Source organism: Dromiciops gliroides, chromosome 3, assembly GCF_019393635.1.
Source record: "Dromiciops gliroides isolate mDroGli1 chromosome 3, mDroGli1.pri, whole genome shotgun sequence".
Classification (NCBI taxonomy): domain Eukaryota; kingdom Metazoa; phylum Chordata; class Mammalia; order Microbiotheria; family Microbiotheriidae; genus Dromiciops; species Dromiciops gliroides.
The window spans coordinates 517,768,484-517,784,435 of record NC_057863.1 but is presented as its reverse complement, the minus strand read 5'-3'; the positions used below and the strand labels follow the sequence as shown (position 1 = coordinate 517,784,435).

Below are 15,952 nucleotides of genomic sequence, written 5' to 3'. Positions count from 1 at the left end.
GGTAGAGCCAGCCCATTAAGAGATAAAAGGGTCCAGAGTCCCAGGCTTGCTGCCATTTCCATTTGGGAGCTGACCCATTCACATGTGAATGTATAAATAAAGGCCTTTGATACTTCTCCAACACTGAGACCCAGAATTTTTTAAATGGGGTTTCTCACAATTTGTTTCTCACACTGAGGGTCCTAGTTAAAAGGGTAAGTAAAAAGGGGCACTACGTCTATTTTTGGTATACTTAACTAGATGGTGACATAACATCATCTTGTTTTAATATGAACTCAACACAGAATAAAAAAGTTCGTATATTTGTACTTTGTGATATCTCCAGTTAACCAATTCATTTTTACTCCTTTCAGTATTTATTATGTATGAGCTATATGTCTGAACTAAATTGAACATTATGGATGAAGTTAAAATAAAATCAAACATTACACCTTTACTTTATAGGAATTTACATTATAGAGAAGTGGGAAGTCATGTGATTTGTGAAACATATTTGTAACATGGATGCCAAAGAGATTGGTAAAAGTGAATCATGGAAAATTATGATCATTACATAGAATTATAGTGAGGTTAGTAAGTATTCTACATATGAACAAAAGATAGATTGCTCTTAAATGAAATCCAGAACCTTTAGAGAACTTTGAATTCAGAAATCACAAGAATATAAATGTACAATCAAAAGAAAGGATTGAGACAGTCTTACAAAATTCCTTTAAGTATTGGAAATCATCAAAAAATGGTCTAGTCATTTCCAATGCACTGCTTCTCCATGAAGAAATATTGAAGCTGTTCATTCTTTTCATCTCCTGTTAAAATCTGTCAGAATCTAAACTGCTGATACTGGAAGAGCTGAAAAACAATTTTATAACAGACATGCTTAAATAAATGCTTAAAGCAATCCTTATATTAGTTCAGGTTATATTCATATGGATGAATGATTGCAAAGCTGGGGCACATGGTTCTCCCTAGTACATGATGCAATTGTTGTATTACAGTGAAAAGATGTTATATACTGATTGGTATACGAATTCCTTTTTTTTTCATTGTTAAACTCATTGTCCATTCTCAGGCCCCTCCTAAGAGAACATATTTATCCATATTATAGATTTGGATTGCTAAGATCTGTTCTTAGACAGATATAATAGGACTCCATGAGAAAACAAATGAATAAAGAACAACAGTGGTAAAAAGGAAAAGTATTTAAAAACTCAAGTGCAAAAAATGCCTTTCATCTAGAAATACCTGCTTATTAAAGGATGCTTGAAGTGTTGAGTTAGGTATCCTTTTTCCCACATTGAGTAAATATGTCTTAGAGCTTTTGCCCTTGGCTATATGTATCCTTTCATTTTGGGTTACATGCAGAAAGTCTTTAAAAAACTTAAAAAGTGGGGCAGCTAGGTGGCACAGTAGGTAAAGCACTGGCCCTGGATTCAGGAGGATCTGAGTTCAAATCTGGCCTCAGACACTTGACACATACTAGCTATGTTACCCTGGGCAAGTCACTTAACCCCAATTGCCTCACCCCCCCCCCAAAAAAAAAGATAAAAAGTTTAAACACAGTTGAACTTTGAAAGATATTTACCTATTCTTTGATACAGTTCCTTACCCCATGCCAAAATCCTCTTTTTTATTATAATGCTGATTTCCTTTCTTTTTGAGATTGTGTTTCTTTATAACTAAATCACATCATTTGGCATTAATTACTAATCTCCTAATTTGGAATTTATGAGAATCTGCTATTGAATAGAATTGTTTATTTCGGTACTACACATAATAGAATTTTTGTTAAGCTGAATAATAGAGTAGGTGATATTTGAGGGAATATTTGTACTACTTAGAAGTAGAAAGTGTTTTAAGACACCCAGGACCTGATTTGTATGTAAATAGTGGTAATAAATCCCAGAGAATCTTGTCTGTTCACTTATAGCACATCAACAAATCCTCCACTTGGTAACACTGTTAGCAGCTAGCTAGATACCTTTTTATGTTCAATAGAAATAAAATTGCCTTTTTTAATAACAAATATGTCACAATAAAATTTTGGGGTTATAGTTTATTTTTTTCTCATAGTTGGTGAGATTTTCTATATTTAAGATAAAATAGTGCTAAGGTATTGTATTTTTGCCCTGAGAATTGCTTTAAAATTGTCATTTGCTTGCAAAAATAAATAATTGTGTTAAACTTGAAAAGCAATGATCTAAAACTGGTTTAAAATTAGTCCATATTCATTTTTGTGTCTTTTTCATCCAGAAAATATATGGATTGAGAAGTCAGGGCAACCTTTTCAGTCAATCTCTAGCACCTTTCCAATGCACACTGTTTTCCTAGTACTATTTTACTCACAATAGCCCAATTTAAAGAAGCCATAGGCAAAACTTGGAGTACAGTGAAATTGAATAGATTGGAATCATTACATTCATTGAATTCATGGAAATTCCTCTGAGTCCTAATAACTCATAGAGATCCAGAAAATCTTCCACAACCCCACCCCTTGTACTGTTGCTGTGCTGCTAACCATGGTCCCAGGTAAATAATAAACCTAGAGAGTTTTGGAAAAATTGTAAAGATCATTGAGTTCAACCTCATCATTTAAACATTAAGATGGTGGGATTTGGAAAATGAATAAATTTCTCAAACTCGCCCAATTAATTAAAATTAGTAAGGGGACTCCAATTATGTTTTTTTATTCTAAAGAACTTATTTAGAAAGAAAAATCATATTAAGTTTAACTTATCTGTCCAGTAAAATATAATTTATTTTAAAATATTATTTTCTAATTTCTCTCTCAACTCTTGAAATCTGAATAAAAATAAATGTTCAGCCCAACATCTTAGAATGAATTGATATGTTATTTTTCCTACCCCCAGATATGTTACTAACATATAGACACTCAAATATAACTATAATTATACAAAATTATAGTGAGTTTAAATGATACCAGAATGACATCAAACAGTTTAGAAAATCATCTGCTTTTGATTGTCAGACCCTATGTTTGAGATTCTAAGACATTCCACGGAGAGGTATCAAGTTCCAAGTAGGAAATAAGTAATTCCCCAGGAGTACAACAATTCTACTCTGATAGGGAAGTGACCCTTGCTCAATAATCCTCTGGTACTAAGCAGCAAAGTGTCAAAGGCTCTTTTATTTATTTTAAATCTTTTGAGAATGGACCCTTGCAAGTAAGTGCTACACCTAGCAAGTACAAAGCATAGGAGCTAACAGGCCCTTTTTATCCCTAGTCCTTAGTGAGGAATGGTCTCTCCCCTTGTTCAACTTTGCCTGACTACTTAAGGGTTACAATCTTAGTGCAAAAGGTAGCTAATCTGAACACAGTATTCTTTTCTGTGTGTGTGTGTGTGTGTGTGTGTGTGTGTGTAGGGGGGCAATAAGGGCTGAGTGACTTTCCTAGGGTCACACAGCTAGTAAGTGTCAGGAGTCTGAGGCAGGATTTGAATGCAGGGTCCTCCTGAATCCAGGGCAGGCACTATATGCACCATGCCACCTAGCTGCCCCCAAGAACAGAGTATTCTTAACTATGATTTAAATAATTATTCTTTCAGTTCTTAGCCAATAGGGAGGTGACACAGGGACATTCCTTCAATCCTTCCTCATATGGACATAGCCTGGGAGAGGGTCTAGTTGAGACCAGTTCAGGGCTACTTGAACCATGTGATCTGTCTGCCAAAGGGGAGGGGAACTGAGACCTAAGTCCTCAAACAGGTCTGGGGGAGTACAATTTGAACAATACTGATGTGGCAATTGTGTCCTACTGAGACCATTACTCCTTTCCTCACATACTCCCAATAGTACCATGGGATCAAATAAGGGCATTTTGGTTTTGAGGAAACTGACTTTTACTTTAATGGATTAATTATTTCATAAATGTTCATTTTCCACTGATATAAATGACAATTCTCCATGCCCCTTCCTCTATGATTCTTGTCCATTTCTTTTTATTAAATCACTATACTGGTTCACCAAAAATATGAGAAAAAATGTTTTCAGAATTTATTATCCCAGGGGTCCAAAATATCAACTTACTGAGTCCATTAATGATCTTTTTTTCTGACTGGTCCACCTGCTTTTCTGACTATTTATGTCCTAAATAATGTGTTTCATGCTATTGTTTATGCCTAAATTCAACAAGTATTAATTTAGCTGCCATTATGTGTAAGGCACTATGTAAATGATAAGTGTAAAGAGACAAAAACAAAATTGTCCTTGACTTTCCACAAAGTGGAAAAGATAATATAGATACACAGGGCATTAAATACAAAATGTATGTAAAAATATAAAGTATTTTTTTGGGAGGATTAACAATGGTAGGGAATCAGGAAAGGCTTCATGTAGGAAGTGGCACTTGAGTCAAGACTTGAAGGTAGCCAAAAATTCCAATAATTAGAGGTAAGTAGAGAGAACATGTATACTTTGGGACAGCCTATTCAAATGTACATAGTATAGTCTGTTTACAAATCCCCAGATAGCTCTCTCAAATGTCTCCCTTAAAAAAACTTGAGGTGCAGCTAGGTGGCGCAGTGGATAGAGCACCAGCCCTGGAGTCAGGAGGACCTGAGTTCAAATTCGGCCTCATTACACTGTGATCAATCTTATGAATAGTTTTGATGAACCTAGAGTTCATTGCTGAGATCATATTCCATGCCTTTCTGGCTTGGAAGAACCTATCAGATTTTTTGTTCTACTGCCATTGTTTTCTAGAACCCAGAAACACCATTTCACTTAAATGAAAATGAGATATCACTTCATTATTATAATAAGTCATTGAAGTATCGTGGAGTAATAATACATTTTAAACAGCACTTGACATTTTGCAAAAGACTTCCTTCATTTCAATTCCATGAGTTTGGTAGTAATAATAGTAATTGAAGCTTAGAGTGGTTAGTGATTTTCTTTATTCATTGCATAGCTCTCTGTACTATCTCATACTGCCTTTCACTCTAAGTCTTTCTCACTCAATATACAAATGAATGAAATCTGTAATAGCATTGGGAGATATATTCATGTCAAGCAAAGTTGAATTGATCAACCAATTAATCAATAAGCAATTTTTAAAAGTGCTTACCTTTTATTAGGCACTATTCTTATCAAGAGGGATAAAAATGCAAAAAAAAAGGGGGGGGGGAGGGAGGAGGCCCTACCCTTGGGGAGTTTACATTTGACTGGGATATATATTATTTTTATTACAAATATTTTAGGTTAGTAGATTATCAGTTACTAAGGCATCTTTTTATTTGAATTTTCACTTTTTTTTCTGTATTTTTGAAATCAGAACTGAGGTCTTGACTTCCTGAGAGACTTTATCATTATTCAAAGCAGGTTAGAAGTTGAAATTAAGTATAACCAGGTCCAACTGACCTTCCTTCATTCTTTTCTATATCTAATTTTTATGCTGAGCCTATAAAAGACATTCCCTCTGTATTGTTCCATGAAAGAGAAACAAATATACATACACACAATTTTCAATGTATTCCTAGATGTTTATTACATTAAAACATTGAAAATATCTTTGGATAGTGAAGAATTATACACTAAAATATTTTTTTCTAACTCTACTTAATGAAACTCCTTTTTCAATACTGGTTGTAACTTGCTTCTTATGAACTTTTTGAAGTTAAAAGATGCAAACAAGAAACCTAAAGAAATGTATAGAGAAGTTGTGTATTGTGTATCACATTAATATGAACTCCTCTAGTCAGTGACTTGTGCAAGAAAGTAGTTCCAGTAATTTTTCCTTATAAGAACTAATTTTCCCTGTGTAAATTTATTTAAATAAAACCAATAAAATTTTGGCATGCACTGGATTTCTCTGATGTATTTTAGCTATAAGTAAGAACATTGGGTTTAATGACATTTTTCCCCTAAGAAAATTCAGGAAAGCCTCTTGACATTTCCTACATTGACTGATAGGTATACATTATGGCTCTTTTTTTTCCCACCGTGACTTAATAATAGTTTATTTCAGTAACATTCATTGAAATTTATTGTCTTACTCCTACTAAACTTGAACCTCAAACTAATTTGTTTTTCATCCAAGGAAATAATATTTATTTAAAGGCTTAAGAAATTATTTTAACTTGTGCTATTTAAATGTTATTACTTTATTAAGATAGGATAAAAATGATCTCAAAATATGTATTTAAATGTTCAATGAATTTCCAGGATTTTCTCATATATACTATAATGAAGAGAGACAGTGTTGCATAGTGAATAGAATGCTGGTCTTGGAATCAGGAAGTTATGGATTTAAAAAAACCCTAAATCAAACATCATCTAGCTGTGTGATCCTGGAAAGTAACTTAATCTCTCAGTGCCCCAGACAACTCTATAACATTATAAATTTTAGAGCAGTATTGCTCTGATTAGGAAAAAGTAATTCTTCCCTAGAAGTTCTCTCTAATGCTCCAATCACATGTGGTCAGCCATGAATACAAAATGAGGAAGAGGGGGAGGGGATGGCAAGAGAAAGGGACTGGGAGGGAGAGGGGAAGAGGAGGGAGAATAGGGAGGAGGAGAAGGAAAGGATAAGAAAGAGGAAGGGGAAGGAAGGAAGGGAGGAAGGGAGGGAGAGAGGGAGAGAGAGAAAAGAAAGAAAGAAAGGAAGAAAGGAAGGAAGGAAGAAAGAGAAAGAAGGAAAGAAGGAAAGAAAAATTAAATTTAATATCAATAAGTAAAAACATTTTCCCCCTATTAATGATCACAGATATGGAGAAAATAAATATTTAAGTTTCAGTTTATATAAACCAAAAAGGTAGTTAATTTAGTTGGTGTGTTCATTTTAAAAGTCCTCTTATTTCATTTATTTATTTAAACTTGGTAGTCTACTTATTTTTTCTATCAAAGTAATATTTAATAAACATTTTTTATTTAAAGTTTGGGGTTCCAATTTTTATCCCTTTTTACCTCCCTCCTCTTCCCCCTCCCTGAGGCAGCAATCAGATATGGGTTATACATGTATGATTATATAAAACATTACCATATTTGTCATTTAGTACAAGAAAACTTGATAAAAGAAAAAAAATGAAAGAGTGAAAAATAGCATGCTTCAGTCTGTTCCATCAATATCAGTTCTTTCTTTGGAGGTGGATATTATTTTTCATCAATAGTTCTTTGGATCATTGTATTATTGCAAATAGTTCAAGTAATTCACAGTTCTTCATCAAACAATATTGCAGACTCTATGCACAATGTTCTCTTGGTTCTGTTCACTTCATAATACATCAGTTCATACAAGTGTTTCCAGGCCTTTCTGAAGTCGTCCTGCTTGTCATTTCTTACCGCACAATAATATTCCATCACCATCATATACCACAGTTTGTTTAGCCATTCCCCAATTCATGGACATTCCTTTGATTTCCAATTCTTAGCCACCACAAAAAAGAGATGCTATAAATATTTTTGTACAAATAGGTCTTTTTCTCTTTTTGGGGATGTCTTTGGGATATAAACCTACTAGTGGTATTTCTGGGTCTAAGCATATGCACAGTTCTGTAGCACTATGGGTGTAGTTCAAATTGCTCTGCAGAATGGTTGGATGTTTTCACAACTCCACCAGCTTTCCCACATCCCTTTCAACATTCAATATTTTCTGTTTTTGTTATATGTGTCACTCTGATAGTTGTGAGGTGATACCCCAGAGTTGTTTTCGTTTGCATTTCTCTGATAAATAGTGATCCAGAGTATTTTTTCATATGATTATAAATAGCTTTGATTTCTTTGTCTGAAAACTAGGCCTGTTCATATCCTTTGACCATTAAGGAATAACTTGTATTTTTATAAATTTGACTCAGTTCTCTATATAATCGAGAAATGAGGCCTTTATCAGAGATACTTGTTTCAAAAGTAACTTCCCAGTTTTCTACTTGTAATTTTGGTTACATTAGTTTTGTTTGTGCAAAATATTTTTAATCTTATATAATTAAAATGATCGAGTTTACATTTTATTTTACTCTCTATTTCTTCTTTGGGCCTAAATTCTTCCTCTGCCCATAAATCTGGCAGATAAATGATTCCATACTCTTTTAATTTGCTTATGGTATCATCTTTTATGTGTACACCATGTACCCAATCTTATTTTAGTATATAGTGTGAGATTTTGGTCTATACCTAGTTTCTGCCATACTGTTTTCCAGTTTTCCCAGCAGTTTTGTCAAATAATGAGTTTTTCTTCCAAAAGCTTGCATCTTTGGGTTTATCATATTTTAGATTACTATAGTCATTTACTATAGTATAATTTCTATCTATTCTATTCCACAGATCTGCCTCTCTATTTCTTAGCGAGTACCAGATTATTTTCATAATTACCACTTTATAATACAGTTTGAAATCTGGCACTGGTAGACCACATTCTTTTGTATTTTTTTCATTGATTACCATGATGTCCTTGAATTTTTGTTTTTCCAGATGAATTTTGTTATTATTTTTTCTTGCTCTATAAAGTATTTTTTGTTTGTTTGTTTGTTTTTCTGCAGGGCAATGGGGGGTAAGTGACTTGCCCAGGGTCACACAGCTAGTGTCAAGTGTCTGAGGCTGGATTTGAACTCAGGTACTCCTGAATCCAGGGCCGATGCTTTATCTACTGCACCACCTAGCCACCCCCCTCTATAAAGTATTTTTGATAGTTTGATTGGTATAGCACTAAATAAATGAATTAATTTAGGTAAGATTGTTATTTTTATTATATTGGCTCTGCCTATCCATGAAGAATTAACATTTTTCCTATTATTTAGATCTCCCTTTATTTCTGCAAAAAGTGTTTTGTAGTTCTGGTCATATAATTGCTGTGTTTGACTTGGGAGGTAGACTCCCAAGTATTTTATATTGGCCATAGTTATTTTAAATGGAATTTCTCTGTTGTTGTTGGACTTTATTGATCATATGTAGAAATGCTGATGAATTATGTGGGTTTATGTTGTATCTTGCAATTTTGCTAAAGTTGTTAATAATTTCAAGTTGCTTTTTAGTTGATTCTCTGGAATTTTCTAAGTATAACATATCATCTGCAAAGAGTGATATTTTTGTTTCCTCATTACCTATTCTAATTCCTTTAATTCCTTTTTCTTCTCTAATTGCCATAGCTAACATTTCTAGTACAATATTAAATAATAGAGGTGATAATGGGCATCTTTGCTTCACTCATGATTGTATTAGAAAGTCTTTTAGATTATCCTCTTTACAGATAATGCTTGCTGATGGTTTTAGATTAATAATACTTTTCATTTTAAGGTAAGCGTAAGTTTTTACTAGGAACGGTTGCTATGTTTTTTTCAAAGGCTTTTTCTGCACCTATCGAGATAATCATATGATTTCTACTACTTTTGTTATTGATATGGTCTATTATGATTATAATTTTCCTAAAATTGAACCAGTCTTACATTTCTAGGAATAAATCCCACCTGGTTATAGTGTATGATTCTTGTCATATATTGCTGTAATCTTTTTGCTAGTATTTTATTTTTGTTTGTTTGTTTTTTGGTGGGGCAATGAGGGTTAAGTGACTTGCCCAGGGTCACACAGCTAGTAAGTGTCAAGTGTCTGAGGCAGGATTTGAACCTGAATCCAGGGCCAGTGCTTTATCCACTGTGCCACCTAGCTGCCCCACTAGTATTTTATTTAGAATTTTTGCATCAATATTCATTAGTGAGATTGGTCTGTAATTTTCTTTCTCTTTTTTGGCTCTTCCTCATTTGGGTATCAGCACCATATTTGTCTCATAAAAGGAATTTTGTAGGACTCCATTTATTTTTTTCAAATAATTTATATAGTATTGGGATTAATTATTTAAAATTTTGGTAGGAATCCATCTGGTCCTGAGGATTTAATTTTTGGAAGTTCATTGACGATTTATTCAATTTCTTTTTCTAAAATGGGGTTATTTAAATATTTTATTTCTTCTTGTGCTAATCAGAGTAATTTATATATATTTTTAGATATTCATTCATCTCATTTAGATTGTCAAGCTTATTGGTGTATAATTGGGCAACATAGTTCCTAATAATTGTCATAATTTCCTCTTCACTGGTTATGAATTCACTCCTTTCATTTTTGATACAAGGAATTTTGTTTTCTTCTTTCCTTATTTTGATCAAATTAACCAATGGCCCATCTACTTTATTATTTTTTTCATAAAACAGCATCTAGTTTTAATTATTAATTCAATGGTTTTCTTCTTTCAGTTTTCTTAATCTCTCTGTTGCTTTTCAGGATTTCCAGTTTGGTTTTTAGTTGGGGATTCTTAATTTGTTTATTTTCTAGTTTTTTTTAGTTGCATGCCTGATTCATTGATTTGCTTTTTTTCTATTTTATTGATGTAAGCATTTAGGGATATAAATTTTCCCCAAAGAACTGCTTTGGCTGCATCCTATAAATTTTGATATGTTGTCTCATCATTTTCATTTTCTTTAATGAAATCATCAATTGTTTCTATGATTTGTCCTTTGACCCACTTGTTTTTTAGGATCAGATTATTTAATTTCCAATTGCTTTCTAATCTCTCTTTCAGTTGTCCATTATTTAATGTAATTTTTACTGTGTTATGATTTGAAAATGATGCCATTACTATTTCTGCTTTTCTGCATCTGATTTTAAGGTTTTTATTTTCTAATACATGAGAAGAAAGTATATTCATTTATATCCCCTTCAATTTTCTTCTGAGATCTATCATATCTAACTTTTCAAGGATTTTATTCATTTCCTAAACTTCTTTCTTGTTTATTTTTTGGTTAGATTTATCCAGTTCTGAGAGGAGAAGGTTAAGGTCCCCCACTAGGATACTTTTATTATCTATTTCCTCCTATAACTCATTTAACTCCTCCTTCAAAAATTTATATGCTGTACCATTTGGTACATATATGTTGAATACTGATATGACTTCATTGTCTATGGTACCTTTCAACAAGATATAGTTTCCTTCTTTATCTCTTTTACCTAGATCTGTTTTTACTTTTGCTTTGTCTAAAATCATGATTGCTACAACTGCTTTCTTTGCTTCAGTTGAACCATAATAGATTCTGTTCTAGCCACTTACATATACCCTGTGTGTATCTCTCTGCTTTAAATGTGTTTCTTGTAAACAAACTACTGTAGAATTTTGGGGGGTGGGGTGGGGAGCGTTTTGGTTTTTAATACATTCTGTTATCCACTTCCATTTAATGGGTGAGTTCATCCCATTCACATTTATAGTTATGATGACTAACTGTTTTTTTCTCTCCACGTTATTTTTTCCTGTTTATCCCCCAACTCTGACCTTCTCTACCTTTCCTTTCTCACAAATGTTATACTTATCATCACCGCCTTCCCCAATATCCCCTCCCTTGTATGAGTCCCCCCTTCCCTTTCTATTATCACTGTCCCTTTTTTTAAACTTCCTTATAGAGTGAGATAGATTTCTATATCCAACTTCATGTGTTTGTTATTCCTTCTTTTTGTTTTGTTTTGTTTTGTTTTAGTGAGGCAATTGGGGTTAAGTGACTTGCCCAGGGTCACACAGCTAGTAAGTGTTAAGTCTGAGGCTGGATTTGAACTCAGGTACTCCTGACTCCAGGGCTGGTGCTATATCCACTGCGCCATCTAGCTGCCCCTATTTATTCCTTCTTTAAGCCAACTTCAATGAGAGTACGATTAATCTTTGTCCATGTTGCTCCCCCTTTTTCCCCTCCATTATGACAGTTCTTTCATGTCTCTTGTATGTGTGTGTGTGTGTGTAACAATTCATTGCATTCAATTTCTCCCCTCCTTCTTCCATGCAATTTCTTTTTACCCCTTTATTTTGTTTTTGGGGGGTGTTGTTCCATCAGTGTCACCTTATAACCACACCCTCTGTCTACATATACTCCTTCTAATTATTCTTATAGTAAAGTTGTTAAGATTTACAAATATTATCATCCCTTCAATATTACCTTATGACCATATCCTCTCTCTACATATACTTCTAATTGCTCTAGTAATTGCTCTTATAATAGTTATTAAGAATTACAAATATTATCTTATATAGAAATATAAACAGTTAAACCTTATTGAATTTCTTACAGTTTTTCTTTCTTGTTTCTCTATTACCTTCTTATGTTTCTCTTGAGTCTTGAATTTGGAGGTGACATTATTAATCAGAAATGCTTGAAACTCCTCTATTTTGTTAAACATCCATTTTTTCTCCTGAAAGAATATATTCAATTTTGCTGGGCAGGTGATTTTTGGTTATAAACCTAACTCCTTTGCCTTGTGGTATATTATATTCCAAGCCCTGCAATTTTTTTTTTCGGTGGGGCAGTGAGGGTTTAAGTCACTTGCCCAAGGTCACTCAGCTAGTAAATGTCAAGTGTCTGAAGCTGGATTGGAACTCAGGTCCTCCTGAATCCCTGTAATTCTTTAATGTGGAAGTTGCCAAAATCTGTGTAATCCTGACTGTAGCTCTATAGTATTTGAATTGTTTCCTTTTGGCTGCTTGCGATATTTTTTCTTTGATCTGTGATCTTGGAAATTTGGCTATGATGTTCTTGGCAGTTTTCATGTTAGGATCTCTTTCAGGTGGTAATTGATGGATTCTTTCAATTTCTGTTTGCCCTCTGGTTCTAATATTTCAACACAGTTTTTGATAATTTCTTGAAAGATAGTATTCAGGCTTTTTTTTTTCATGGTTTTTAGGTAGTCCAATAATTCTTATATTATCTGTCCTGGATCTATTTCCTAGGTCAGTTGTTTTTCCAATGAGAAATTTCACATTTTTCTAATTTTTTTTTTTTTTTTTACTTTTTAAATTTTGTTTTACTGCATCTTGGAGTCATTATTCCATTTATTTTCTTCAGTGCCCTTTTTTACTTCCTTTTCCATTTGGCTAAATCTTTTTTTTTTTTTTTGAAGTTTTTACATAGTTTATTTATGCTCTGATGAAAAAACATCTTCATGGATAAACATCCTCCATAGTGCCTTTTATTCCTTCTTTTTGCCAGCACCAACATTTGCCTTTGCAGTACCCTTGACTTTCTTCATTCTGTTCTTGCGTTCCTTTCGCTGCTTTCTTGACGTCTTTTTCTTCTCATACAGGCCATGCCTTGCAAGTCTGTGCTTTGGTTCATTTTTCTTTGCATAATCAAGGGAATCATAAATCATGCCAAAGCCTGTTGTTTTGCCACCACCAAAATGGGTTTTGAATCCAAAGACAAAAATGACATCTGGAGTTGTCTTGTACATCTTGGCCAGTTTTTCTCGAATTTCAGTCTTGTGCACTGTGGCCTTTCCAGGATGAAGGACATCTATAACCATCTGTTTACGCTGAAGAAGTCTGTTTGTCATGAACTTCCTGGTTCTGATGGTTACAGTGTCATTCATGGTGGCGGCCGGCTCCTCAAGCAACAGGAGAGGGAAAGGCTAAATCTGTTTTTAAGGAGTTATTTTCCTCAGTAAATTGTTTTTCTTTTTCATGGTTCTCTTGCATTATTTTTTTTTCTTTCCCCAATTTTTCTTCTGCTTCTCTAATTTGCTTTTTGAAGTCCTTTTTGAGCTCTTCCAGGAATTTCTTTTGGACCTGATACCAATTTGCGTTTCTCTGAAGTTTCACCTGTAGTCATTTTGTTACTATTGTCCTCCTCTATGTTTATGTCTTGATTTCCCCTATATTAACTGACAATAGTTAAACTTTTTTGTTTGTTTTTTGTTCATTTTTGTGCCTTGATGTTTGTTTGTTTGCTTTTGAATTGGGCTCTATTCCTGATGTGTCCCAAGGTTTGTGCTGAGGCTCTGGGTCTTATTGGTTATTTTCACTAGTCTTCAGGGCTTAGCCACTTGCTTTTGCGGGGTTACTAAAATTAACAAAATCTTTCTTGTGGCTGTCCCTGGAGCTGTGATCTTGTTGGCTGGCCATGGGAGTGGTTAGCAGGTCTTGGAGGAGTAATTTTGTTTCCAATCTGCCCAATTGTGTGTGTGTGGGGGGGGTGTGGGGTGTGGGGTGTGTGTATGTGTGGGGGTGTGGGGTGTGTGTGTGTGTGTGTGTGGGGGTTCTTTTGCTTGGTTGCTATGGTAACTAGTCAGGCCCTGCCAACAGGCCCTGGAAGGGTAATTTTGTTGCAATATGTTGAGTCCCTGCTACTGGTTTGCTGTGGTAACAGTCTCTGTCCTGGGAGGTTGCAGGTGTGGAAATTTGCTATTTACCTGTCTTGGGCGGGGCTTCACTACTGGTCAGCAATAGGGTCAAAACTTCTCTGGTGGTCTGTGCTATCTTTGGGGTGCTTGGGGTGGGTTCCCATTATGCTGCTCAGACTGCTCACCAGCCCAGGGAGCTACTGGTTTACAGGTGGGTGGAACCTCACTGGTTGATTACCCCCAGCTCAGAATCCTGCTTCAGGCCCCCGGCTGTGAACCCAGAATCTTCTGCTGCTGCTGCTCTTGGACCTCACTTCCCTTTTCTACCCAGGTAAGACAGACCTTTCCTGCCCCACTGGTAGGTTGTTTCCCTGCTCTTGGAAAGATTTAAAGACAGTTTTGTGTCATTTTGGAAGGGGAATCTGGGAGAGCTCCAGTGGGTTGCTTCCTCACTTGGCCATGTTGGCACAAGAAAATCTCCTATCCCTTTTTAAAAGAATAAGAAATATATGTTTATGTTCATTAAATATAACCTAACAAAAAACCAACTTGAATTCTATAGACAAAATGCTCTAGCTCCCCAAGGCAAAATATTTAGAGCAAAGTCTCCTAGATTCAATAGGAAACAATTTTATTCTAGAACATTTTTTTTTCCTTCCCAGATGGATAAGCCTTCTAATTTGTGACATTTATAGAGAATTTGCTTCTGCATGGGTTTGCAGTGTATAGGGGTTCTTTCTAATATTCTTAACCAGGGTTTATATTTTCAAGTGTTTAAGCTTCATAAGAAGTTCAGGAATACTTTGAATGTCCATTTTTTGAGGATACTAATGAGAAGGGACTCAATTCCAAAGATTTCTTTTTTAGTGCTATAGTTGAAAGTTATTATTTTATTTTATGGTGTCTATTTTCATCACCTACTCACATCAGAACCTGCTGTAGTCTGTGTTTAATCTCATCTCCCCTCTTATAATGTATTTAGCCAAACCTAATTTCCATGCATTTTGTCAGAGTTACCACTGAATGCTTATTATAAAGGTTTCATACTAGTTTCATTGATTTATCTATCAAAAGTCCTCAGTTTCACTTAAAATGACTTATTTACCATCTACTTCTTTCTCATATGACCCCTTTTTACTTCTCTAGTACTTTCTAAAATCTGAATTTGTTGAATGTTACCCCTAACATTTAAAACATGTTGGTCTTTCTTTTGTGTTCTTTTTTCAACTTATGCCTATCTGCAAAAATTAACTTTTAAATAATATAAAAATATCTTCACTTTTCCAGAACCTTAATATAAAAAATTCATTTTTTATACCAAGTCTCCTTGATAGTTGTTGGGTTCCCAATTTAGGATTTTTCAAATGTAAATCTGTCTAAATGAACTAGCCATATTACTATTTAAAAAGAAAGAGAATTTAAAATATAATTTTAAAATTGTTATAATCAGCTATAATACAGTGTTATATAATACAGTAATGACTTCAGAGCAAATAATTGGTGTTTTATCTTATACTAGAAAGGAGTTTTAGTTTTTTTTAACTGATGTTTTTCAGTCTCTGACTTTGATTCAATGTTGCTACTTATCACTTATATACCATCAATATGTAAATCAATTGAAAATAATATTTTCTATTTTAATTAGCTGTTTCGATTCTGATTGACTTGAAAAAAATTACTTTTTGGTAACATAAATAATGAATTGTCTTTTAAGTGAAAATATATCAAGATTTCTCATGGATAACTGATAAAATTGAAAGCATGGAATGTATGACATCTAATTTTGTATATGTGAAAGTCTTTTTTTTTCTCAAAATTTCTGTGGTTTTGCAAAATTCTGGAATGGTAAGATTATTTGTTA

General features: G+C 33.9%; 1 protein-coding gene across 1 annotated transcript; it reads right to left on the bottom strand.

Moving 5' to 3' along the window:
- Positions 1-12,854: 12,854 nt before the first annotated feature.
- LOC122750042 (40S ribosomal protein S24-like) lies at positions 12,855-13,358 on the bottom strand. The gene has a single exon (XM_043996688.1). The coding sequence runs from the start codon at positions 13,339-13,341 to the stop codon at positions 12,943-12,945; it is 399 nt and encodes a 132-aa protein (XP_043852623.1). The 5' UTR covers positions 13,342-13,358; the 3' UTR covers positions 12,855-12,942.
- Between the last annotated feature and the right edge of the window lie 2,594 nt (positions 13,359-15,952).

What these genes read in the sequence shown, in the direction of transcription:
- LOC122750042 (XM_043996688.1), bottom strand. Translation starts at nt 13,341, where the DNA reads ATGAATGACACTGTAACCATCAGAACCAGGAAGTTCATGACAAACAGA.